At 39.9% G+C, this 27502-nt stretch overlaps 1 protein-coding gene across 1 annotated transcript in view; it reads left to right on the top strand.

Moving 5' to 3' along the window:
• YES1 (YES proto-oncogene 1, Src family tyrosine kinase) overlaps nt 1–27250 on the top strand; it is a 64615-nt gene extending 37365 nt beyond the window's left edge. Inside the window, exons 3-12 of the mRNA XM_054018318.1 lie at nt 648–747; nt 2144–2242; nt 8095–8198; nt 8305–8454; nt 15258–15413; nt 16338–16517; nt 21529–21605; nt 21945–22098; nt 23119–23250; nt 26838–27250. Of these exons, the coding sequence (XP_053874293.1) occupies nt 648–747; nt 2144–2242; nt 8095–8198; nt 8305–8454; nt 15258–15413; nt 16338–16517; nt 21529–21605; nt 21945–22098; nt 23119–23250; nt 26838–27046 (1361 nt within the window). The 3' untranslated portion in view covers nt 27047–27250. The remainder of the gene's footprint in view (nt 1–647; nt 748–2143; nt 2243–8094; nt 8199–8304; nt 8455–15257; nt 15414–16337; nt 16518–21528; nt 21606–21944; nt 22099–23118; nt 23251–26837) is intronic.
• The last annotated feature ends 252 nt before the right edge of the window (nt 27251–27502 follow it).

Here is a 27502-nt window from a genome sequence, read left to right as displayed (position 1 = left end):
TAACGTGTGTTTTAGTATTAGATGGAATTATGCTGTAATGAGGACTTTTTTTAAAGCATAATAGAATGAAAATTCTTTGTCCCCTCTGAAATTGGCCTCTTGTCCAGTTAATCCCATGTATAGATCTTGATATTTAGTTCCAGAAAGTGGAGAATCCATAGTGTAATGTCTGGAGACGTTCTGCCATAAAACTAGTTTAGTTTATAAAAATCTAAGTTAAAAACTTAAAGATGATAATGGCTTTTGAATGTATTGTATATCACTTCTTTAAAATATATTTTTAAAAAGCAACATTTGAGTTTATCATTCTTGATGTCTTCTGTATATTAAGCCCTATATATGCTCTGACTGAAAGTACCACTCTCTTGATTCTCTAATGAACTGCTATAATCTGTTTTTTATAACTCAACTCACCTTATCTGAGGATTCTTTTTATATAAATTCTCTCTTAATCAAAAGAAGTTAGCCAGTTTATTGATAAGTCAGCTTTTGCAGATTGACAGGATCTAGTATGCAGAGAACACTTTGTTTTCAAAGCAAAATTGATTAGCTGCTGTCAGACTTTTTTTTTTTTTTTTTTTTTTTTTTTTTTTTATAATTAATCTTACAGTGGTATTGCTACATGACATGCCTCTTTTCTTTTCAAGGTGGTGTAACTGTTTTTGTGGCCTTATATGATTATGAAGCTAGAACTACAGATGATCTTTCGTTTAAGAAGGGCGAACGGTTCCAGATAATAAACAACACGTAAGTATTTTCTGCCAGAGACTTCTATAATTAGTGTTACGTTGAAAATAAATACCTTTTAAGAACATTTCAGATACCTTTTAAGATTTTTCAACAAAGAGTAGACCGGTTTTCACCTGATTTACAAAGCTCCATAAATATAGGCTTAAGAAGACGACATTAACATGCTAATTAGAGCTGGATAAATAATTTGATTTTATTTTTTTTCAGTTTGGCCAGCAAACCAAACTTCAGAGAAAAATACTTGGTTTAATTCTGAAAATAATTTGAATTTGTCAGCAAACTGGAAAAGCCCAATTTGTGTAATCCAAAAACGGAGGGGGTGTCCTGTTCTGACCTTTTAGTTCAGTGTTTTTGCGGCACTTGCCTGGAAGCAGGAGCCCAGTTGGGTTTGAATCCCAACTCTGGAGCAAGGATTCAGATCTCCCCCCTCCCAGGTGAGCATCCTAGCCAATGGTCTAAAGGGTTTTCTGGGGTGAGCTGCTCTCAACCACTTCTGTTTAAGTTGTTCCATTTTATGTAATACTTAAATATTCATTGGGCCAAAGAGGTAAAGAGCTTGGTGATTAAGGCACTCGCCTGGGAGGTGGGAGATATAGATTCAAATCCCTCCTTTGAATCACAGGGTTGCCAATTTTGTTTGGATGTATTCCTGCAGGTTTTATTACATGACATAATATTCAATTAAAATTAATCTTTAATTCCTGGAGATTCCAGGACAATCCTGGAGGGTTGGCAATCCTAGAACTACATGTGGTAATATGCTCATTTCGTATAATTCTCTAATCTAAAATTTGTACACAATTTTATTTATTTACTTTGTCCCTCCCTTGTAGCTCAGTATGTACATAAAGGCAGCCTGCTGTGGTAGCTACAGAACAGTACTTAGAGATCTCGATTCAACAGAAAAGGACTAGAGAACTGGGTTCCATTCCCAACGCAGCCACAGACTTGGTTTTTGAGATGCCATTTTGTCCAAATTGTGAACAGTGGCAAATATTTGTCTGAAATGTGTGAAAGCGATTAGAAGACACTTCTAAAACACCAGCCTAAAAATTGAACTTTGCAATATATACCTGGAACACCAATATCTTTGCTTAATAATCATTTAACAAAGCAGTCTATTACTGACATGTAAGATGTAGAGTAACTGTCTTTCTCTTGTACGTATTTTTGTTTTAAAATATTAAACGAAATTAAGATGTACACATACAGCTTATGATGAAGTGAAAAATGTACTTGCAGGTACCGCATTCTAGCTGGGTTAATGTCCTCTGAATTTAAGTTTGCATTGGCTAGAATTTGATCTGAGTTGAATATTTGTGAACGATAATACATCATCCTGTAACAGAGGCAATGTTTATGCATTTTAAAGATAATTGCTGTTGCGTTTCAGGGAAGGAGACTGGTGGGAAGCAAGATCCATTGCTACAGGAAAGACTGGTTACATCCCGAGCAATTATGTAGCTCCTGCGGACTCCATTCAGGCAGAAGAGTAAGGCATTATTCAGTCTTTCATCAGTCATTTTTGCCCACAATTTCTTAGTAAATTATATGTAGGAACTAATTTATTACAGTGCCATATAAGTACCAAGATAACATTTTAATTCGCTAAAGTAGGAATATGATACTTCTCACTAATTAATGGATGGGAATACTACTTAAATAGTAACAAGTATAGATATGTGACTAACTTTTTAGTGGAATGCTTAAATAGGTATGAGTGTGTGTGTGTGTTTATATAAAAAAAAAAAAAAAAAAGAGTCAGGAATATGCCCGAGTGTGAAGAAACCTCAGTTAGAACCATACACTTCAATTTGTTATTGCTTACATCTAACAGACATCTGTTTTTCAATCAAGATATGTACACTTTGGAATGCAGTTTATAAAATGTTGTTTATTAACTGGGGTGGGCAGACCCAGCAGGATTCATCACCCTGACAGTGAGTGAAATCAAATTTCTAAGCAAACCTTTTACACAGAGGGCATTCCCAAGCTGTTCAGGGTTTAAAGCCATTGATTCCTCCAAATCTAAGGGACAGATCTGTGTTAGGGGACAGAAAATTGCTCAGCATCCCCAAAGATCACTGAGAATTGAGGCAACATTACCGTTTTTACTGCCAGCACTTCTTACAACTGAATACAGACACAGCCCATAATCTTTAATGTAGTAGTTAAGGAATCACCTGGAGTTACTTTAGGGATTCTGAGATGTCTCAGGTAGTGCTTGTTTGCTAGATGGAGGGCACCTAGTTATTGCATTAAGACTTACAGGGCTCTACTGCCTTTGCCTCCACAATGCTGGCAGTGGGAGTGTTTCCCAGCTTCCATTGCCCTGTTATGTGGTCAGGACTTTTCCAGTCCTTTTCGTCACACATCTCACTGCACTTCTAGGAAAGTAGCCCAATTCCCAACTTGCTTCCTGAATCTCAATCTGAGACTTCATTATAGCACTACTGCTTCTGCTGCCACTACCTTGCCCTTTAATATTAAATAGCAACTGCATCAGAGAGACACAGCCATTTGTTCTTAAAAATTAAATCTTTCAGCTGCTTACAAAATGCTGTTCTATATAGCCAAAAAACATATTTAAAATTCCTTATTGAAGTTTATCATAATTACTATGGCTGCAGTGCTGCACCTGTGATGGCCAAGCAGTGGCATCAATGGAGATGCTAGTGCTGTACTACCCAAGGTTCCGGGATTGTTTCTGGAAGTGAGATGTTACCCAAAGAGTTACTCTTGGGGGAATTCTGCATCACTGCACATGCACAGAATTCATGGCCCCCGCAGATTTCTTTGCTTCCCCACAGAAAAATGACTTCTGATGGGAAAGCAAAGGGAAGCCATAAGAGCAGTCATGCGCCCTTCCCCTGCAGCGTAGGCAGATCAGTTTGAGCGCCAGAGCAGCCAGTAGAGATGTAAATCACCGCCAGGGCGGAGGGGAGGGGAGGGGGACTGGGTAGTTGTGTGAGAGAGGAAGAGATGCATTCTGTCCCTCTCGCTCTGTATTGCAGCACGCTTGGCATGGAGGGACAGGGCTTTGGGGTGTTTCTGAGGAGGTAGATGTTGGGCAAGCTTTGTCCCTTCAGGCAGAGTTGAATGTAGCAGCCTGCCTGCTTAGTGAATTGTTTCCATTGTTCTTAGTGAATTTCCCCGGGTGTATAAAACAGGCTTAAAAATGTTAAGGCTCCTTTACATTGCCAGAGTGGTATAAAGGCTCCTTATTGTAAAGGACAGTGTGGCCTTATAAATGCTTATGGTGCTTTAGTGATTGAACTCGTCTAAATTTTTGGGCTGAAAAAATTTCCTATCAAAATGTACTCCATGAACTGTTTGCTACTGACCATCTCCAGAAAGGTCAGTAGCCAATATAAATTCTGAGTTTCAGTCCCCAGCCCTCACTTGCTCTTCAGTTGCCTATGATGTAACACTGAGCATATGGCTGCATATATTTGTTGATTAATAACTAGAAGTAAAGGGTCAATACTAGATACATTACTATTAGACAGAGGGGGTTTGAGGATTTCCTCCAATGCTCCCCACTCCCATTCTCCGTCCATTGTACTGTAGTTTAAATAAATTGCCAAAATAATTGAAACCAGTGTGATTATATTGCATTATTTTAACAAATAAAATATTCAGAATTTTGCAGAACTTTAAAATATTATGTGCAAATTTTTTTATTTTTTAATGCAGAATTCCCCCAGGAGTAAAGAATATAGGGAGGATTGTAGCAGGTGAGTTAGAAGGCTGGTTCTCAAGTGTAGAAAAGAGGGGACAAGCTGAATTTTAATCCTTTAACTATTTTAAAGAATTGCCACTTCTATTAAATATTGCTCTAGTTCTCAAAATGGGATGATCCAGAGTTCAGTTATTAGCCCTTGACTTTTAAGAGCATTTACATATTGTCCATTGAGCTTGCCAGTGGAGTTAAAGGGGAAAGAGCATCACACATTGTGAAAGTACCAGTATTTTACCTCTTAGGCAGTGACTTCTGAGCCTGAAAGAATTATATTGTAAACTTTTCGAGGCAGGAGCCATGTCTACTATGTGCCTTCTGAATACCACCATAATATACATATGAAATTATTATGAAAAGTTCATATAAATTCTCCTTTTATTTTTTCAAGGAGTAAAAAAAAAAATGGCAGTTTAAAAATTATTTTGTGGAATGTTGTAATACTCTGATGAAGAGGATTTTTAATGGAAGGTAGTTACTCAAATTGAAAGCCTCTTCATTCAATAAGATAGTTTACACCCAAATCAACTTTAAAAGTATAAATTGGAGTGGGGAGGCACGTGTATCTGTAATTTGTATATTTACATTTATTTTCAAACTAAAGTATGGTATGGCAGAAAAAAATAAGTGTGGTGTGCTAGAAAAATTTTACTGTCTTGAGTTTGGAATGCCTAATTTGGTTTGCAGATCATTCAAAAGGAGTGCCGATAAAGCTATTATATACTGCACCATTTACTTTTTTCCCTGTATGACGTGCAACAGTTTTAAAAACATTTTAGAGAGATTATTGGTACTGTTTTTCACTTCCCTCCAGCTATAAAGCTAGCCTCGCTTGATGCCATGATTCTAAATGCACAAGCCCCAAATTAAAACACTAGAAACTTAAAAAAAAATGTACATCCTTTCATGATTTTTGAAGCACAGTATCTTATCTACTGGGGTAGGAATAAGTGCTCTTCCTAGCCATGGTGGTTCACTGTTTGGACCTTAAACTTATACTGGCCCATGACTAAATTTTGCCTGTCCTGCAAATCAGGAGAATATATTTTGGGGGTATAAAAAGGAATTACTTTTTATGGCTCATGTTTAGGCAGGGTAAATGGCAGCTGTTTGGAATGTTAGAAATAGTACAGAGATGAACGAGTTGGCAGAATGCAGGTGAGAGGGGTAAAAAGCGCTTATTGTATGGATAGTTCCAGGTGCATAGTGTGGGTGTACACATGTAGGCAGAGCCATGCATGCACTTGTGCGTACACATACTTTTAAATTACATAGTCCTCCTGTTTTACATGCAACAAGGCTGCTAGGAGGGATAGTAAGGAAGCATGGGCTGCTGCAGTGTTTTCAGTATGCTGGTAATGTATTTTTTTCATCTGATCCAGCCTGTGCTGTTGAGCCTAGTCTCTGAGGAAGATCAGAGGAAGGTGTTAAGTTTGATCCTGGGTTTTATGTTCTGTTAATATGTCAAGGGAACCTAGCGCTTACAGAGAAGGGCTTCTTTTTGTATATTAATAGATACAAATTATGGGACAAATTATTAAATAATCAATTTGTGAGCACCTATAGAATAATAGGGTTGTAAGGAATAGCCAGCATGGATTTGTCAAGAATAAATCATGCCAAACCAACTTAATTTCCTTCTTAGACAGGGTTACTGGCCTAGTGGATAGGGGGATGCAGTAGATGTGCTATGTCTTGATTTTAATAAGGCTTTTGTCACGGTCCCACATTACATTTCTAATCAAATAGTGACGTGGTCTAGATGAAATTACTGTAACGTGGGTACAGAACTGGTTGAAAGACCATACAAAAAGAACAATTATCAATGGTTCACTGTCAAACTGGGAGGGTGTATTTAGTGGGGTCCTGCAGGGGTCAGTCCTGGGTCCAGTGCTATTAATATTTTCATTAATGTCTTGGATAAAGAAGTGGAGACCATGCTTTTAAAATTTGTGGATGACACCAAGCTGGGAGGTGTTGCAAGCACTTTGGAGGTTAGGGTTAGAATTCAAAATTACCTTGACAAATTGGAGAGCTGGTCGGAAAGCAACAAGATAACCTTTAATAAAGATAAGTGCAAAGTATTTCACTTAGAAGGCAAAATCAAATGAACAACTACAAAATGGGGAATAACTGTCTAGGGAGGTAGTAATGCTGATAAGGATGTAGAGCAGTGGTTCTCAAACTTTTGTACTGGTGACCCATTTCATGTAGCAAGCCTTTGAGTGCGAGCCTGCTTTATAAATTAAAAACACTTTTTAAAATATGTTTAAGACCCTGGAGGCAAAGCAGGGTTTGGGATGGAAGCTGACCGCTCCTGACCCCCCATGTAATAACCTCGCGACCACCTGAGGGGTCCCGACCCCCAGTTTGAGAACCACTGGTGTTGATCACAATTTGAATGAGAGTCAACAATGTGATGAAATTGTGAAAAAAGCTAATATTATTCTGAGGTGTATTAACAGCACTGTCATATGTAAGACACAGGAGTTAATTATCCTGCTCTACTCAGCACTGGTGAGGTCTCCGCTGGAGTACTGTGTCCAGTTCTAGGTGCCACACTTCAGGAAAAATGTAATAAACTGGAAAGAATCCAGCGGAGAGCAACAAAAACGATTAAGCTTTAGAAAAACTGACCAGTTGTTCTCCCTGTCCTCTGAAGGTAGGACAAAAAGTAATGGACTTAATCTGAAGCAAGAGAGTTTAAAGTTAGATATTAGAAAAAACTTTCAAACTACACCTCTACCTTGATATAACACTGTCCTCGGGAGCCCAAAAATCTTACCGCATTATAGGTGAAACCGCGTTATATTGAACTTGCTTTGATCCACCGGAATGCACAGCCCCGCCCCCTGGAGCACTGCTTTACCGCGTTGTATCCGAATTCATGTTATATCGGGTCGCATTATATTGGGGTAGAGTTGTATAAGGTAGATAAGGTCTGGAATAGGCATTCAAGGGACGTTGTGGAACCTGCATCACTGAAGGTTTTTAAAAACAGGTGGGACAAACACCTGTGAGGGATGGTGTGGGTTTACTTGGTCCTGCCTCAGTGCAGGGGGCTGGACTTAATGATTTCTCGAGGTCCCTTCCAGCCCTGTGTTTCTATGAGTCTATTAAATGAATAGAAAAATATAACCTGTAAAATATGCTAGCACAGTGCCCCTTAATGTAGAAGTCAGAATTTCTTTGCAGTGAATGGAAACTCAGTCCAGAGATTTTGCTGTTAAGAGTGAAGTCAGATACTTAAATCCCTGCTGTTCCTTATCAGTAGTCCAACAGATAGTAGTAATATAGATTTGCGTGAACTATATTTAGATGAATATCAGTGTTTGGGAGTTTGCATTATGAGCAGAAACACTTTAATATTTGGCCTTCTGTTATAAATCACTACATGAGTAATGATGATAAAGCAGCATTGCATCTGTATCTCAAGACCTTGCTGCCTATTTAGGTGTAAGGGCCTAGGAAAGGCCCCTAAGATTTGAGGGGGGAGGAAAAAAAAAGTGAAATTTATAAAGCAGAATTTATAGTGCTATTTTATGCAGATTATTACCACAGTATCTTCACTTACCTTATCAAATATTTTCTTTAACTTCTTCTAGATGGTATTTTGGTAAGATGGGCAGAAAAGATGCAGAGAGATTACTTTTAAATCCTGGGAACCAACGTGGTATTTTTTTAGTACGAGAGAGTGAAACCACTAAAGGTATTTTTTTTTTTTTAAGCTTACTTCCTTTCTAGGGCAAATGAGTTAATTGTTTCATATATACACATCTTTGTAAGAAACAAAATTTTAACTGTTTTTTTTCTAGGTGCTTATTCCCTTTCTATCCGTGACTGGGATGAGGTCCGAGGTGATAATGTAAAACACTACAAAATCAGAAAACTTGACAGTGGTGGATACTATATCACAACTAGAGCACAATTTGATTCTCTACAGAAGTTGGTTAAACACTATACAGGTAGGCTGAAGTCCCTATGGTCCAATACTAGTTTAATGTTTTTTACAAGAAAAGAAATTTAAGTAAATGGTACATGGGTATGTTTACATTGCAATGGGCTCACTCATACTTGAGCCCAAACCCCCCTTTTGTCTACACACTCATCTCTCAGGCTCGGACCCAGGAATCCATCAGGGACCAAAGGTTAGCCCTATTACTTTTTGGTGTAGACACAGAGTGCGCGCGCACACATCACCTCGGGACCCTGGGAGTCTGACAAAAGTATCCCATGGGACAACTTCCATTGTCCTCTCTATCCCAAGAATCTCCTGTTGACTCCAGGGAAATGGAAGCAACCCCCCTTGGTGTAGTGCAGCAGCTTCATGAGTCAGCGTTTAACCTGTCTGTTGTCGGCTGCAAACATTCCATCAGAGAGCCTTCTGTGTTCGCAGTGGAGATGATCAGAACAAGCCTTTTGCAAAGTTCACTGCTTCATGGTCATGGGTGCACAGCCAGATTTTGGCGCATCTCTAGAGCGAGACCAGCAAAACAGTGGATTTTAGTAAGAGTACCGGGAATGACTACACATACCAGCAAATAACAAAGAAGCTGGCAGCATTGCAAATTAACCAGAGTGGATTCAGTGGCTCACGACTGAGTACATGAAAACAGGAACCAGAACTGCACCTTGGACAACTTGCCAACATCATGCCTGTTTTATATGGAGTTTGGCTGGATGCTGGGCACTGCACTGAACATGGAGCCAACAGTAGTGCACCATGAATGGCGCCTTTCTAGCCCCAGAATCCAACATGGGGACTGATAGGAGCCAGCAGCAGGTGCCAAGTGAGGACAGTGAAGTGACTCTCTTACTGAAACCGGTCCCAGAGGAGGTTTTGTAGCAGGAGAAGCAGCAGCACATCCTGGGGCCATACTCAAAGGAGCTGTTTGATTTTTTTTTTTTTTTTCCTCCCCCTCCCACACCCACCCCCGAGGCACAGCCCGCTGGGGCTGTGGCAGGAGGGAATGAATGTGTTCCATTTACAAATCTAGTCCATTTCAGTTAAAGGTAGTCCATGCAGTCCATAGGTGAAAAAAAATCATTTGCCCCAAATTCAACTGAGGTTTGAAATTTTGTCCGGGAAGGGGGGAGAGACAAGGAGGATGGCTGTGGAGTTCTCTGTATTTGCATGCAGCTGTGGAGTTCCATACAGGCTAAGCCATAGGGAAGCTAATACCTGTTGAGTCCCCTTTATGAATTCTGACCCAATCCCAGATCCCAAAAGCCACAAACTTTTCCTGAAGCAGGAACTCCAGATAAGCAGTCACATTTTGGGGAAGGGCATATTTTCTATGGCCACCCGAGTAGCTGACCAGCCCACTTCATTCATAGATGAGCTGTTCAGTCACTACACATTTGAATACTTAGATTGCATACACTGCAGGTGTCCCACCAGCAGCTTGAAATAAAATCTCCTTTGCCAATTGGGCACCACAGCAGCCGTTGTATCTTCCAAAATATGGAAGTCCTGAAATAATAGAAAAAGCTTTTGTAGCATGGCTGCTGATGGCACCCCTCCTAACCAAGTAGTTCTGCAATTTTTAGAAAACAAAAAAACATCTTCGAATGTTTAACTTACCATTGTCTCTGCACTTCCTTTGCTGAGATTAACCAGGCTGTGTCCAGGGAGTTTCTGTGGTCTGAAGCATTCTACTTACAATATATTAAAGTTCAGTTTGGAAAAGTAAAGTTTTCTGTCCTTGAATTTCTACAATTTCTATGCTCCTGCAGTGAGCTATTGAGACAATAGCCCTCTGTGACTTGTCCTATTCCAGCCCCCTTGACCACTACTGGCTCTGATACCTCCACAGCTCACCCACACCGCAGCAGACGCCTAGGTCAGTGTGCCTTCACGGACCATTCCGAGAGGAAGCATTTCCGTGATGAATTTGTGATTGAAGTCCTGGACAGGGCCAACAAGCAGGTCCATACCATAAACATAGAGGGACTTATGGCTAGAGGAGAGGCTCTGGCTGGCTGCACAGCTTGAGGGCAGGAGAGGCTCTGGCAGGCTGCACAGCTTCAGTGAGAGAGCAGGCACTTGCTTCGCAGTTCCTGGAACAAGAACGGCAGCTAAGGATGGAGGACAGACCCCAGCAAAAAGAATTGTTTGAGCAGCTGATATAACTAATAGTCACGAATAGTGGCTCCTGCTGCATTACCAGCGCCACAGCCTGAGTCCCCTGTGTGGTACCCGGTGATGCAGTCCAGAAACAGCTTGGAAAACTCCATGGATGGGTGGCCCATGCAATTGGGCCCCATGAACAGCTAAGCAGGGTAAGTTTGCCCCGTGTAGTCCTCCATATTGGACCCGCTCCCATATGGATGCCTCCACCCCCACTGCCAAGTGCATGGCAAACAAGGAAAGGACAATGGGGGGGGGGGAAGGGCACATGCAACAGTAAGGGGCTTCTGTCTTGCACATGGTTTCACTGTTTCCATTTGTTCATGCACTATGGGGGTTTTTTTGTTTTTTTTCTTAAAGGTTCTGTTACTGATGTTTGGCTTGGTAATGGCAGTTGGCTGCCTGGCAATGGGTGAATGTTGTACTTTTCTAATACATGTTTATAAATAAAGCTTTTATTTCATCAAGAAAGTGTATTGCGATCGCTGCATCACATCATACAATGTGTATTTAAAATAACAAAGATAAACACATGATTGGGGCAATTAGGAATTAGTTTGCAAACGCACTTCCTCAGTATGGTTATCTACATAAATCTATACTTTAACCACTTCCTTACATCAATCCATACTGTAAATCAGCCCCTGGCCCCCATTTCATAAATGGTCAGGTCATTCATAAATACATTTCATGGCAATCAAACCCCCACTGCTCCCCAAGCACTGAAATCCTTCACAATTGATGAGCCGCAGTCCTACCCCTCCACAAGCACATTCAGAAAGGTATTGTTCCCCTCTTCAGTTGTCATGTAAGTCTATAATGTGAGTGCACAAACCATTCCCAACTTCTGTAGCCTGGGTGCATCCAGCTCCAGCTGTGGTAGGTGCACTTTCTGGCTGAGTGTGCCAATTCAGCAGCCCCTTGCTGTCATGGGTCCATTTAGGGGAAAATGGCTCACTTCTGGCTTCACAAAGATTGTGAAGAGTGTTGTCTGTAGCTACCGGTGTGGTGCTCTGCTCTTGTTCGATGATAACCGTCGGCTGCATGTGTGTTCCCTCTGTGTGCTGCCCCGGCTCTGCGCAGATAGCTAACACAGCAAACCCCGAGAGAATCCCCAAAGACCACAGACTCTAGTAAGGTACGAAGGAACCCGAGCCAGGTTTATTGTTAAACAAAGCACAGTAATAGTTTCCGGTAGACTTTACAAGACATACTACGAATTTGTGCCCCGTGGCAATGGACCGGCTCAGTCAGTGGCAGGACTTTCCACTGCCCCCTAGGCCAGACAAAGATGCGCACTCCGGGACCTACTTTTATATAGTTACAGGACCGATTACTCCTCGTCCCCTAACGCCCCTACTCTACTTGCGCTACATTGATGACATCTTCATCATCTGGACCCATGGAAAAGAAGCCCTTGAGGAATTTCACCATGATTTCAATAATTTCCATTCCACCATCAACCTCAGCCTAGATCAATCCACACAAGCGGTCCATTTCCTGGACACTACTGTGCTAATAAGCGATGGTCACAAATACCACTCTATACCGGAAACCTACTGACCGCTACACTTACCTACATGCCTCCAGCTTCCATCCAGGACACACCACATGATCCATTGTCTACAGCCAAGCTCTAAGATATAACCGCATTTGCTCCAATCCATCAGATAGAGACATGCACCTACAAGATCTCTATCAAGCATTCTTAAAACTCCAGTACCCACCTGCTGAAGTGAAAAAACAGATTGACAGAGCCAGACGAGTACCCAGAAGTCACCTCCTACAAGACAGGCCCAACAAAGAAAATAACAGAACACCACTAGCTGTCACCTTCAGCCCCCAACTAAAATCTCTCCAGCGCATCATCAGAGATCTACAACCTATCCTGAAAGATGATCTTTTACTCTCACAGATCTTGGGAGACAGACCTGTCCTCGCTTACAGACAACCCCCCAACCTAAAGCAAATACTCACCAGCAACCACACATCACTGAACAAAACCACTGACCCAGGAACCTATCCTTGTAACAAAGCCCGATGCCAACTCTGTCCACATATCTATTCAAGTGACATCATCATAGGACCTAATCACATCAGCCATACCATCAGGGGCTCGTTCACCTGCACATCTACCAATGTGATATATCCCATCATGTGCCAGCAATGCCCCTCTGCCATGTACATTGGCCAAACCGGACAGTCTCTACGCAAAAGAATTAATGGACACAAATCTGACATCAGGAATCAAAATACTCAAAAACCAGTGGGAGAACACTTTAACCTGTCTGGTCATTCAATGACAGACCTGCGGGTAGCTATATTACAACAGAAAAACTTCAAAAACAGACTCCAACGAGAGACTGCTGAGCTGGAATTGATATGCAAACTAGACACAATCAACTCAGGATCGAATAAGGAGTGGGAATGGCTGAGTCATTACAAACATTGAATTTATCTCCCCTTGTAAGTATTCTCACACTTCTTATCAAACTGTCTGTACTGGGCTATCTTGATTATCACTTCAAAAGTTTTTTTTCTCTTACTTAATTGGCCTCTCAGAGTTGGTAAGACAACTCCCACCTGTTTATGCTCTGTGTGTGTGTGTGTGTGTGTGTGTGTATATATATCTCCTCAATATTTATTCCACTCTATATGCATCCGAAGAAGTGGGCTGTAGTCCACGAAAGCTTGTGCTCTAATAAATTTGTTAGTCTCTAAAGTGCCACAAGTACTCCTGTTCTTCATCCCTACTGACTTATTGAAATACAGCCCCTTGGCTCATTCGGCTGCTGTCTCCTCCTTTGATTATGTTGTTTCAAACAGATCTATCCATCGTGCTGTCCTTTTGACCCTGTCTTTAAGATGCACCTGCCTGTTCCTTGTTATGTCTGTGGAGTGTTCTCATGTCATCTTGGCACATGTTCCTCTTATTAGCACTTATTTGTGGATGCACTTGCTTCTAGCAACCCTCTTCTTACCAAGTTCTGTGAGTGGGGCCTGCCTCTGGCTCACAGCCCAGCTTTTGCTTAGCAATGCCTGGAAGTACTTTGGTTCAGGCTTGAGGCCTCAGACTGGGCCTTTGATACAAGAGTTTGTTTCAGGGCCTCATCTTACTACAAAGAGTACAGCACAGTAATTTGGACAACATTGATGACTGACATCCAAATGGGTCGGTAGACATACATCTCCACCAGGATTCAAATGAACATTTCACAATTATTCTACACCTGTTGACAGAGTAATTAAACCATCTTTTGCCAGAACCTCTGAAACCAGAGTATGGTTTCATAAGCCAAGGCAAAAAGGGGCATGGCGGGGTTCCCCAGAACAATGGTAGGGACAATAATTCAATTTATGACCGTGTCATTTGATGGGAAGTGTGTCCCAGCCTGTCCATAAATACAGACTCCCAATGGGTGAAAAACCCTGGCATCATGAACTTCCCAATGCAACTCTTGTTGACATTCATAAATCATCTTCTGTGGTCCATGAGGGCATGCATAACAATGGAGTAGTACCCTTTGTGGTTTATGTACTCGTGTTTCTTGAGGAGGGCAAACTATAAGTCCCATCAATGGTTCCGGTGCACTTTGGAAACCCCATTCTCTCAGTCAGTAATTTACCTCAGGATTATTTTTTATGCCCACATGGGGTAAACCACATGTCTGATTGCCTCAGAAATGTCTGCCACCACTTTACCCACAATCAACTTTCTGACACCGAACTGGTTGGCAATGGACCCGTCTTTTACGCTGGAGGATTGAGACAAGCTGCCTATAAACTCCAGACATGTAGCCTTCTTCATGCAAAAGTTCGGGGCCCACAGATGGTCATCCCAGGTCTGCATGATGATGTGATCCCACCAGTCTGTGCTTATGGCCCTGCACAAGAAGCGTCAGTCTACGTAGGGGGCATCAGCAGCTATACCGAATGTACTGAGCAGCATCAGCCAGCGCAAGTCCACGATGTATGGGTATACCTCCACCTGCTCTATTCTAAGCTCTGTCAGGTGCCTTTAGTGGTTCAGAAAACAACCCCAAAATGTCCACCAGCACCTCATGGACGCTCTACCTGTTTCCTGACACAGGAATAAAAGCGCAAGCCAGAGAAGTTCTTCAAAAGGTGTCGCCTCCATGTTACTGGCTTCGGTAGCTGGGAGTGCACAGACCACAAAGTCTTCTCAGTAGCCTGTGTTGTTGGGCTGATCAAACTTCCTGTAACATGCAGGGTGGGCAATAAAGTTTTCCCACAGTGCACTGTGGTCAAAGGGCTAGAGCAGCCACGTTTCGGGAGGGTGCTAGGGACTTTGGGATATGGTCGATTTTGATTTGGGTCTGCGCACTGCAGCATGGACACTGGAGCCCCAGGTTCAAGCCTGGTTTAGAAAAGTCTAACATGGGTCAGCTGACTCGAGTCCCACCAACCCTGGGGCTTACATTGCAATGTAGACATACCATATGTGTCTGGTGGTTCTTTTAGTAAGTGTGCTCTTTTTTTTAAATAATAAAGCTCTTTTTAGCTATGGCAAAAAAAAAAAAAAAACTTTTTGATAGACATTCTTTGTATTTTATTTCCTTTTATCATAGTCTTTTGCATATTATTTAACTTAAATGATTTCATTTTCCAATTATCCAGAACATGCTGATGGCCTGTGTCATAAACTAACGACTGTGTGTCCAACTGTGAAACCCCAGACCCAGGGACTATCAAAAGATGCCTGGGAAATACCTAGAGAGTCTTTGCGGCTAGAAGTTAAGCTGGGCCAAGGATGCTTTGGGGAAGTATGGATGGGTAAGAGTATGATATGTGCACCTATCCTCTTGGAATTTTGTTTTTACCTAAAATAGCATAGTCTAGAAAGATAATCTGCTGAAGAGTTGAAGGCAAAATTACTAATAGCAGTGATATGTGTCAAGGACCATGCTTTCAATGCAAAATCCCCTGTAATTTTTGGATATGAATTCACACCATGAATTATGAGCTTTAGCCAGTAGCAAGGACTCTGAGATTAGGGGGTATGAAGCAGTCCAGCCACCATAAAGGAAGAGTGAGGAGGGAATGGCAATCACAAGTGTGCTGGGAGGAGAAAAGGTGGCAACAAGAAGTAATAAATGGAGGAGGAGACCCCAACAACAAGTATGAGGGGAAGCAGAATAAAGCTAATTTATAATTTTAGTTTATAAAATTTTAGTTTATAATTTTAGTTTTAAATTTATAATTTTATAATGGGGGGAGGGGATAGCTCAGTGGTTTGAGCATTGGCCTGCTAAACCCAGGGTTGTGAGTTCAATCCTTGAGGGGGCCACTTAGGGATTTGGGGCAAAATCAGTATTTGGTCCTGCTAGTGAAGGCAGGGGGCTGGACTCGATGACCTTTCAAGGTCCCTTCCAGTTCTAGGAGATAGGATATCTCCTTTTTTTTTTTTTAATTTGAAAAATTAGCTTTAATAATTCCATCTCAGTTGTTTACGTGACTACACAAATAATTTTGTTTTGTAATTTACTAGATCTCCATAATTAAATTATGCCCTCATTATATGTATTTGGTAATTCTATATATTTATATATAGTAAAATTCAAAGCTAATTTTCAGTATAGTTTTTACTGCTTTATCCCCTTAAAAAAAATTTTTTTTTGAAACAAAAAATGAAAGTAATTTCAGTTGAAAACCTCTTAAAAGCGTAGCTGAGGCAGTAAAATGTACTGGTTTCTCTAGGAACGTGGAATGGAACCACAAAAGTAGCAATCAAAACACTAAAACCTGGTACAATGATGCCAGAAGCTTTCCTGCAAGAGGCTCAGATCATGAAGAAATTACGACATGATAAACTTGTTCCGCTATATGCTGTTGTTTCTGAGGAGCCAATCTTCATAGTCACTGAATTCATGACAAAAGGTATGTGATATTAACTGGAAGGCACTACGTTTAAAAGTTAATAAAAGTCCCAGTAACCAAAAAAGGTATATTTTGATTCATGTTGAATACTGATATGTGTAAACCTAGCCCAGCATGTGAATTTGTGATTGAGTTTTAACATATGATAGGTTCTGAAATCATCTTTGTTGAATCTGATTTTTTTTCTATTCTTAATTTTGTGCTACCATGATTTGTTCAAATCTGTTTATTTACTGAACTCAACCAGATGGGTTTTACAAATGATCCAGGTTTTTAGTTGCTAGGAACTAACTGGCAGAGATGCCTGTTAGTGGGAGAAGTCTTTGTAATTATCCCATTGAATCAATAAAACTTGCTGAAATTAAAAGAAACACTGTTAAGTTTGATCTACTTGCAATAGTTCTGCAAACTAAACTGTAAACTAAAATTGTTTGCTGTGCTTTTTCCTCGTATTTTTTCCCCAGGCTACCCCTCACCCCAAAAAGAGAGAAGTTTGAGGGTTCAGGATGTGTGTAATAGGCTTTAAATGTTTACTTCCAGTATTAAACAATCTTTAAAAAGAACAGGTCTCAAATTAAATACTTTAATTTTTGAAGAATTTGATCTCTTGTGCTCATCTTGGAGAGAGTTGTGGCAATGTTAGGAGGATAGAAATCAGATTGAAGTCAGAAACTGAAATTATAAAATTTATAAATTATATCAAAGAGCATATAGCATATAAAATATTTTTAAAACTTTGGATCAGGCCAAATAGGGTGGAGAGGAACTGAAGATTTCAAACTTTTAAAAATAAAAGCAAAATGGAAATGAATGAAATGAAGCAGTCTCTCTGATGGCAGATCTTAAAACAGCCTTGTGAAATCAGGTTTCACTGTTTAAAATAAGCCATTTATGTATGTATGTATTTACTTACTTACTGGAGATGGAATGGCACAAAACAAAGATTAAAACTTGAATTGGAACGTTGCCAAAACAAAGTAGGATTACTATAAAGAATTACAAAAATCTACTGAACAGTTGTCAATATTACAAATGTAAAACTCCAGCAAATGTTTCCATTTTAATCTGAGACAAATTGTTCATTATTTTTCTGAAAATGTAAAAAGCCAGTGGAGGGGGGAGGGAATCAGTTTGATACTAGTGCATTAACTGTTTTGTTAGTATTTACCCCCAGTAGCACAAAGCCATTGAAACAATAAGGTTATGGCATTTTAATCAAATCAGGTTGTTCGGTTTTGGTTTTGGTGTGGTTTTGTTTTGTAATTATTTTTCATTATTTGCACTGCTTTTCCCACCCCACCCCAAGAGAATAGCCAGCGCTACCTCTCACGGTTCATCTAGCTAGCCTCAGAGACTCCAACATTAAAACAACCTTCTTCAAGGAAAAGAGAGCTGCATGGAAGCACCACAGAGCCCAACAGCATTTTTCCTGGTCAGGCAGATTACTAGAAGTTGGAGTAAGGTCTCTACTCCTCCACAATACTCCTTCCTCAAGAAACAGGATATGGAAATCTCATGTCTCATGAAATAGTGCAGAACATCAACCACAGATATCCTGGTTTGGCCCATTGCAGTTCCTTTAAACAGAAAATTGTAGCAAGCGATTATAAATATATCAGATGTATTTAAAATTGTGGCAGTTACAATGATGAGGTTGCTCTGAAAAGTCTGTGACATGTTTATTTTTTAACATTTTTCATTCCATTTTTGTCTTTACCATTTTGGAAGATGTGACTTTCTTAAATTACCCCAGTTCTTAGCATTTTAACAGATTTTCATACTAAAGAGAACATTTTCTTGAACCCCTATGGTATGCTTACAGCTGGGCAAGCCACTATATCAGAGACCAAGATTTAAGATTGACCATAATTTGTACTCCTTAAAAGGCAGCAGTTATTAAATCACTGCAAGTCCTTTCAAGCAGTACTAATGTTTTAGTGTTCTTTATATAAATGTGATATGTAGTTGAGGAAAGACTATTAAAATATGTGTCTTAGAGAGGGGAGATGGATTTTGGAATCAAGAAGAACGTACAACAAACAAAATTGCTGCTTTGATATCTTGAGAGAGCAAAAACTGAAACTATGTAACGTTACAATTTCCCTAATATATAATTGAGGTTGAGTGGCAGAATAACTTCCTTAATGTATTTTAGGGAAACTTAGTTCACATCCAAAAATTTAAAAAAAAATTATACTCTAAACACACATGAATGTATTTAGTTATGCAGTAAATAATGTTTCTTCTTCACTGCAAAAGAGGCTGCAAACAAAGCATTATACATTCTGTAAAATGTTCCTGTTTTTGTTAAATGGTGTATGTAGCTGACAAGGAGCATCAGTGATGCAAGGATGCTTCCTGACCCTAAGAATTTATTAGCTTCCAGTTGTCCAGTAGCAGTCCATTTTGCTAGTGTTGAGAGTACTTAACATAGTAATGTAAGATGTGCATGCCCTATTACTTTTACTGTCCTCATGTGAAATATTATTTACATTTACAAATAGCCATGATACTTCACGTAAGGAGCTATTGCATTACAGTGGCAGATAGGAAACACTCTTATCTTTTTCTAATCCTGGAGCACCTTTGCACGCACAGGGAACAATACAGCGTTGCCATTCATTCCTGTCTATGGCTTCTTCCTCCGTTAAGCCCAGCCTGGTCATGTCCCTCTGTATGATGTCCTGACATCTGGTTACTTGTCAACCTCTAGGTCTGACTGACCTTGGTTGTATTTATATTTATATATTTATATATTTATATATATATATATTTGGCATCCTATCATCTGTTTTCTGCAGTGTCCCCACCATCATCATCTTTTTGATTGTAGCCAATCCCATATCCTGATTTTACATCCTACTCTCCTAACATCTTCATTTGTCTTAAAATCATTCCACTTTACACCTGCTATCTTTTGAAAATCTCTCATCTCTACTGCTTCCAGTCTTCTGATATCTGTTTCGTTTAATCCAGCTGCTTCCAGACCATAGACAATACTGTTGGTACACTGGTTGGATAAATTTTCACTTTGGTATCAAATGTAATGTTTCCTATACATATACATATATGCTTTTAAATTAAGTTGATGAAAGCAAAGGGTACTGTGTAACTAAAAATGATCGTGCTCCAGTTTGCAGGTGCTAAATATTTAATTTAAAAGTGCATTTATGGCCAGATGTATTAATGAAGCACTAATGATAGTGATATAGTCAGTGAAAGAATTAATGTTGTAATTTTAATCCCTTTATATATGCCAGCACATTTCACTCTGATGCTGTTATCTATATCTCTGATAGAGACCTCTATATAGTTAAGGTTGCCTGATGCTTTCCATTATAATACCCTATTTTCAGTTCCTCATTAGTCTGGCAAACTTCAACAGTTCCTCCAGAAATTTTCCATTGAGTGTCTGCCTCTGGCTGAAATCCTTTTTTTTTTTTTTTTTTCTTTTTTTTTTTTTTAACACTTTTCAGCAAAATGGTTTTGCTGTTTCCTTGAATGAGGTTGGTTATAGGAAAATATTATTTTTGCCCATGTTAATTACAACCATTTCATTGAAAAGCTGTTCTGTATCCATGCTTTAGAGTAGGGACTTGAAGTTTGGCAAAGGTGTCAAGCTACTGTCAGCAATGTATCTCTTGCTGTCCCTGTGAAAAAATCCACCCAAATGTAGCCAAATTATACATTTCTAATCATTTCAGTTTGCACATGCCCAATAACGTGTTTGCTAGTGACTGGCAGCATTATTCTTCAAAGATTCTGTCTGCACCAAACATGTTCCATCCTGACACAGTTTCTGTGTGCCTACCAGACTGATCTTGCACCATCCCAGTGCTGCAGGGGCTGAGCAAGCCTTTTCCTGCAGTTGTTTCTTCTTGCTGCTGGTGGCCACTCTGGCACCAGTTACCAGATCTGAGGGCAATGACTCTTTCGTTGTTCTCAATGCTCCCCCTGCTGTCTCCCATTTATCAGGGAGGAAACAGCCTAGCTTGTTCAACGACAAAGGGATGAGAAGAGATGGATGATCCAGTAGAAAAATACTGGGATCATGTAATTAAAGACTGTATTGTAATGCACTTGCATAAGGTAGCTGACTTAAGTCATGTTTCTGAACTTTAGAGTGCTTGATTTTGCAATCTTAATGTTCTTTTGATATATTTTTTATGAAATAATTTATATTTAAATATTGTGTAATGAATTATGTTCTCAATAAATTAGTTGCATAGACTACTTACTATATACAGTGGCACACCGGATTGCAAGATTCTACACATGTATCTAAGGTTATATAATGTATTATTTGAGAAATAATACCTACATCAGTTTTCATCAGTAGAGCTCAGTGTCTTACAAAGGAGGTCAATATTATGATCCCCATTTTACAGATAGACTATTAAACACGTGAATAAGGAGTGCTGTTAAGATGGCATGTGCAGAGTTATCTTGGGCAGTTTCTGGCTTGTAAGTGCTTCCTTATGCAACCATAACATTCTATTAATGTCAAGATTTTGTATAGATTAATTAAAGTTTAGTCTAACCTTTTAAGGATTCCCATGAGCATCCAAGGCATTGTACCAGTAGGTGACACAGCAGCATTTTATTCCTAATGTCTGCTTTCTTCATATTGACCTTGTGAGCACTTGTTTCTGGAATGCGGGGAAGTAACAGAGATATGGGAGGAGGAGAGATGTTCTTATGACCATTTTTTTTTTTTTTTTTTTTTTTTTTTAAACCGAGAAGCATGCAGAATTGGATGAAACTTGCTGTTAGTAATTTTCATGTGTGCAGTTAAAAGAACACTATTAGATCGTGCAAACCCAATATTTCCTTTTGGAGAAGGAAATATTTAGGGGGAGATTTTCAAAGGCACTGGGACTTTGAAAGTCAATGGGAGTTGGGTACCTAAATCCCATGTGTGCCTTTGAAAAACTCTCTCTTAGAGGCTTTCAGCTAGACCTTAATGATTGTGTCTGTTTTTTCCTAAATTATATTTATCTTCTTTTTACAGGTAGCTTACTAGACTTCCTTAAAGAAGGAGAAGGGAAATGCTTAAAACTTCCACAGTTAGTTGACATGGCTGCTCAGGTACTTTGTATAAGTCAACAAATGAGTATATTCCTCATAGAATACATGTTAAAAATGTGAAACAGATATACCAACCAAAGATCACAGCTGAATGTTCTATATGCTTTTACTCTTTACAGCTTCTGTTGAAGTTTTATAATTTGCTACAATAAATATTTTTGTATTAGATGTCCTGGAGTAAAATACACTTTATTAATAATCAGTAAGCTATAATGGCCAGCTGTGATGTATTTTATAGCAGAACTGGCCCCAAAAAGACTGCTTTGTTATACATTATGTTTTTGGAGAAATGAGCATGGTCACCAAAAATAGCTTTTAAATAAAACCTTTCTTTTTCAGATTGCTGATGGCATGGCATACATTGAAAGAATGAACTACATCCACAGAGACCTTCGGGCAGCTAACATTCTTGTAGGAGATAATCTTGTGTGTAAAATTGCAGATTTTGGTTTAGCAAGGTTAATAGAAGACAATGAGTACACTGCCAGACAAGGTAAGACAGATTTATTTACTGTATAAATAAATCCATATACTTTGAGTTATTTGCTCAAATATCAAATTTAGGGGAGTATCAGAGTACTTATCTACATACTGAAAATGTATGCATATATATGTAATAATCATATCCTTGAAGGCATATATGTTTGGTCCCAACCCCCACTACTTTTCCTGTTAGTGAAAGCTGCAGTAATTAAACTCTGAAAATTATTTGGTGATAATGGCTTAAGTTATCAAAAATGACTAGTGATTTTGGGTGCCCAACCTCTGAGGCACATTGTAGAGGTCTGAATTTCAGAGGGAGGGTACCCAGCTCTTCCTTAAAATAAGGCCCTTTTTAAGTGACTCAAGCTGGGCACCAAAATCACAGGTCACTTTTTTGAAAATCTTGGCCAATATTTATTGCTCTAATGTTTTCCAGTCTGAAAAATCCCTTTATACTAAAAGATATTAAGCCATCCAACTAATTGAACTAGCAAAGCAAAATTTAAATTCTGATAAGTAAAAAATGCTGGTTAACGAAGAGGGAGGGAGTTTGGAGGCGGTGCGGGACTGAGGGTTGGAGCGCGGGACTCGTGGGGAGCGGGCTCTGGGAGGGAGTTTGGGTGCTGGAGGGGGCTCGGGGCAGGGATTGTGGCACAGGAGGGGATGTAGGGTGCCAAATCCAGAGGGTGCTCACCTCAGGTGGCTCCCCACATGCCAAGAGCTGCGGGGACGGCAGCAGTGCACAGAGTCACCTGCCACGCCTCTGCCTAGGAGGAGCAGGGACATGTCGCCGCTTTCAGGGAGCCACATGGAGCCAGGTAGGGAGCCCCGCGCCAACCAGACTATAAACTATAAACCAGACTTTCTATGAAGATTAGAAATGTCAGTTTATGGAGCTTTCCAGTTGGTACAGGGCCAGATAACACAGCTTTTAGTGTGTGTGTGTGTGTGTGTGTGTGTGTGTGTGTACGCACAAAGTGTGAGCAAACTGTATCTAGAAAAAAGTGTCTGTCTTTCTCCACTGTTTTAGGAGCCAAATTTCCAATTAAATGGACAGCTCCTGAGGCAGCATTATATGGTCGGTTTACAATCAAATCTGATGTGTGGTCATTTGGAATTTTGCTGACAGAACTGGTAACAAAGGGTAGAGTGCCATATCCAGGTAAGAAAGCATTAAACAAGCCTTTATTAGAAGATATTACACCAGTATGTTATGATAATCATAATGGGATTTATATAGTTTGGTGTTAAGATAATGAAACTCAAAAAAGATATTCTTCTTCGAGTGCTTGCTCATATCCATTCCATTAGGTGTGTGCGCGCCGCGTGCACGATCGTCGGAAGATTTTCTACCCTAGCAACACCGGCGGGTCGGCTGTGGAGCCCCCTAGAGTGGCGCCTTCATGGCGCTGAATATATACCCCAGCCGTTTGAAATCTTCCTCCTGCCCCTTTCTTTTCTACTTCTCCTATGTCTGAATCAGAGGTAGAATAATGAATACTAGAAATATGAACCGCTTCCAACAGAAGAAACTTTCTTTCTCCTAATAGATTAGACTGTTACACAGCCATTTTAACATGCTCCACTTCAGATCTTATTGGAGAAAGCAAAGCTACCCTTTAACAGACTATTAGAAGAGTAAAATGATTTTCCAGGAGGAAAGTAATGGTGTATAGTGCTCCATTATATAAAGTTACAAAAAGAGAAATGTCAAGCCCTGTTTCTATAACACTACATGCAGCTTGGGCATTATTAATAAATAAATTCGAGAAACTGGGAAATTTTTCTTCAATCACAGAAAGTCATCTTGACTCAGGCCCTAAGGATGTTTAATCAGTGTTGTTGATTGATATTCATTACTTTTAAATGTTTGGTTTGGTTTGTGGTTTTGCTCTGGTTGGATTTTTGTTGGTTATGTGGGGTTTTTGTTTGTTGGCTCTTGTGTTTTTTGCCAGTGTTGTAAAAAGCATAGTATACATTACATTACATTGTTACATGCCAAATCCTCTTCCCTGCGCATGGGTGAGTGCCATGAGTTTTAAGGGTAAAGTATTTTTACACCATAGGTTACAGTGTTCTGTGGCTGCTACTGCCACCTCCTGTTGGAGGAGGAGGAGATCAGTGGACCTGCATAATTGAGGATCCATTGGCCATGCCATGTCCTCAAAATCTTCCCTGTGTGCTGCTATGGATGGGCTCTGCAGAGCATAACATTCTAATATGTGAGGGTATAGAACCTAGTAGAGGAGTTCCTGCATCATAACACATTCTGCATCCCTGTGCATCAGAACCACACCAATTTGTAATGCTTACCAGGCTATAATCAACCAAAAAGACGGGTGCAACATTTATTCCTAAAGAAGTCATAATATTTTGAGTGTCAAAAGGGTAAGACTTGCAAATAAGAGTCTTCTCTCAGAATGTAGGCAAGTCCAGAACACTCACTTTTAGCATAATTTTGATACCTCAGGATTTTAATGCCGTTGTGACTCCTACCAGTAACTTCCAAATAACTATTTCAGTGATCCAGTATGAATAAACGCTATTGAGGACAAGATGACAAGTCCTAAGCTAAAATATTTTAACTCACACTTGATTGCCATAATTAGTCACACTTCTTTAGGACCCAATCCTTTTCTCTGGGCCAACTCCAAGCAGCAGGATTTAACGCTAGTGGTTTAATAGAGATTGGAGGTGAAACTTACCTTCAGTGTGTAGTACCCCCAAGCAATGGAACCATTCTGGCAGTTGCTGCTATTGCTGCTGCAGCCTTGAGACTGCAGTAGCAACCACTGCCATTGGTGCAGGAAACAGTGGCAGCTAGATCACGGAAGGAAAGATCCCCTAGCCCTAACTCTGTTTTTGGTGGACTGCCTCTGCCCTTCTACCAATCATAACGTGCAACAAAGTGCAGGGAGCTCCTAAAAAGTAAGGCTTCACAGCATGCAGGCATCTACTCCCCAGGTCCCTAAAATCTGCCTACAACAGTCTCCTATGCAGAACACCATTTGGACTGCTGTGGACCTCCATGGCTGTAAGGGAGACAGCAAAGTGCATTGCTTAAGCAGTATCATTTAACCATTATGGGTGAGATTTTCAAAGAAGCCTAAGGGTATGTCTTCACTACCGGCTGCGATCGATCCAGCAGGGATCGATTTATGGGGTCTAGTCTAGACGCGATAAATTGATCCCTGAGTGCTCTCCCATCGACTCCTGTACTCCAGCGCCTCAAGAGGCGCAGGCAGAGTCGACAGGGGAGCGGCAGCACTCGACTCACTGTAGTGAAGACACCACGGTAAGTCGCTCTAAGTACGTCAACTTCAGCTACGTGATTCATGTAGCAGAAGTTGCATAACTTAGATCGATTCCCACCCCCCCAGTGTAGACCAGGCTTAAGAGACTTAGTTAGGCATCCAAACTCAATGGAATTCAGAGGGTTTAGAGCACCATGCTCCTGTATGCTGAGATTTTCAAGAGAGCCAACCCCTTTCCTGAACTAGGACAGCTATTAACCTAATAAAGTGTATTCTGAAATTTTGAAGTTTGTTTTTAGGGAAATATTTTGATAATTTTCATAAATGAATCCTTCAAAAGCCACCATTTTCAAAAACAGAAAATTGTGGGAGCTGGGGGGTATTGAGTATTTTTTAAAAAAAAAACTCTGCTATTCATTTAAGCAGATAAATATAGACTTAGGAGCCTAACTTTAAGCTCCTGTTTTGGAAAATCCTGCTCTTACTCTTTTTGAAATGTAAAATGTATTTTTATAATTTTTATTCTAATTACACCTATCTAGTTTTTTGCCTTGCAGTTTAATTATTGTATGGTTACATTTAAAGTGCTTTAGGACCCTATAGTATCTTAAATCCCACTGATAAGGTTTAAGAGTACTGAGTACAGGAGAATATTAAACTTGCTTTCTACCTACTCGCTTCTGAAATTTCAGATTTGGGGCTTTCTTGACTTGCAGCAACCTGATGCTGTCTGCAGCCAGAATGTATACAGTATGTGTTGAAAATGGCTGCCTTATGGAAGGGTTCCACAGTTTTAGTTCAATAAATGTAAATAATATGAAATATTTTGATGTGTTGATTTGAGTTTATATAACACTTTTTTGTTCTGGGCAAGTTATCAACTGAACTTTAGTATAGAATCTCTTTTAGTATTCTGACAGGTTTCAGAGTAGCAGCTGTGTTAGTCTGTATCTGCAAAAAGAACAGGAGGTCTTGTGGCACCTTAGAGACTAACAAATTTATTTGAGCGTAAGCTTTCGTGGGCTACAGCTGAAGAAGTGGGCTGTAGCTCACGGAAGCTTATGCTCAAATAAATTTGTTAGTCTCTAAGGTGCCACAAGTACGCCTGTTCTTTTTAGTATTCTGTTCAGATCAAGTGGCCAATGAATAAAACTCCAGACAGGGTCTTGTTGTGGGGCTCTCCTTTGCAGGAATTTTCCCCAAGTAAATAGGAAATGCTTTTGCTACAGAACATTTGAATAAGCATGAGGATGGGCCAGTACTAACTATTTGAGAAACATGAGTAAAATTGAATATTTCAGAAAATATATTTATTTTAAAATTTACAAAATTAATCCAACATACTGTGTCTATAGGGAAGAGTCCCTTGTGGCAGTACATTTATCTTGAAAGTTAAATTTAACTCTCAGGTGGTCTGATGCCAGAAAAAAGCTGAGGAATTTTTGGAAACTGTTCTTTGTGTAATGTCATTAACACGTAAAATTCTTTATTGTAGGGATGGTGAATCGTGAAGTTCTGGAACAAGTAGAACGTGGGTATAGGATGCCTTGCCCACAGGGCTGTCCAGAGTCTCTCCATGAATTAATGAAACTGTGTTGGAAGAAGGACCCTGATGAAAGACCAACATTTGAATATATTCAGTCTTTCTTGGAAGACTACTTCACTGCTACAGAACCACAGTACCAGCCTGGAGACAATTTATAAGCCAACAACCTACATAACATGCACAAATCTGCCAAATGTAAAGGACTTTCGAAGGGTTCCTTGCTTCTTTAAAGGAATCAAAGGAAAGAAAATCTTCACTCTGCATGCTTTTAATGGCAAACTGGAATTCCATACTACAGTTGCACAAAACCACTTTTAAACTGTTATACCCTAATTTACCAATGATGTGATTTCCCCCAACCCCCCAACTGATTTCAGGGTCCAAAAGGAGTTTGCTGAAATTACTCAGTGGTAAAGTGAGTGTTGGCCTGACCATTACTAGCAAAAAAAAAAAAAAAAAAAAAAAAAAAAAAAACCCTAACATTTAATAATACATTCTGTTAAAGGGAGAATTGTCTTAAATTACATGCGAGCTTGGGGTGGAAAACATTTTAAACAAAGGAACTTTATGGGACCAAACAATTCCATTCCAGTTCTATAAAATTTCCTGTGTTC

Source organism: Malaclemys terrapin, chromosome 2, assembly GCF_027887155.1.
Source record: "Malaclemys terrapin pileata isolate rMalTer1 chromosome 2, rMalTer1.hap1, whole genome shotgun sequence".
NCBI classification, from domain to species: domain Eukaryota; kingdom Metazoa; phylum Chordata; order Testudines; family Emydidae; genus Malaclemys; species Malaclemys terrapin.
Note: the sequence above shows the minus strand (reverse complement) of the source record. Positions and strands in the feature narration are given on the sequence as shown.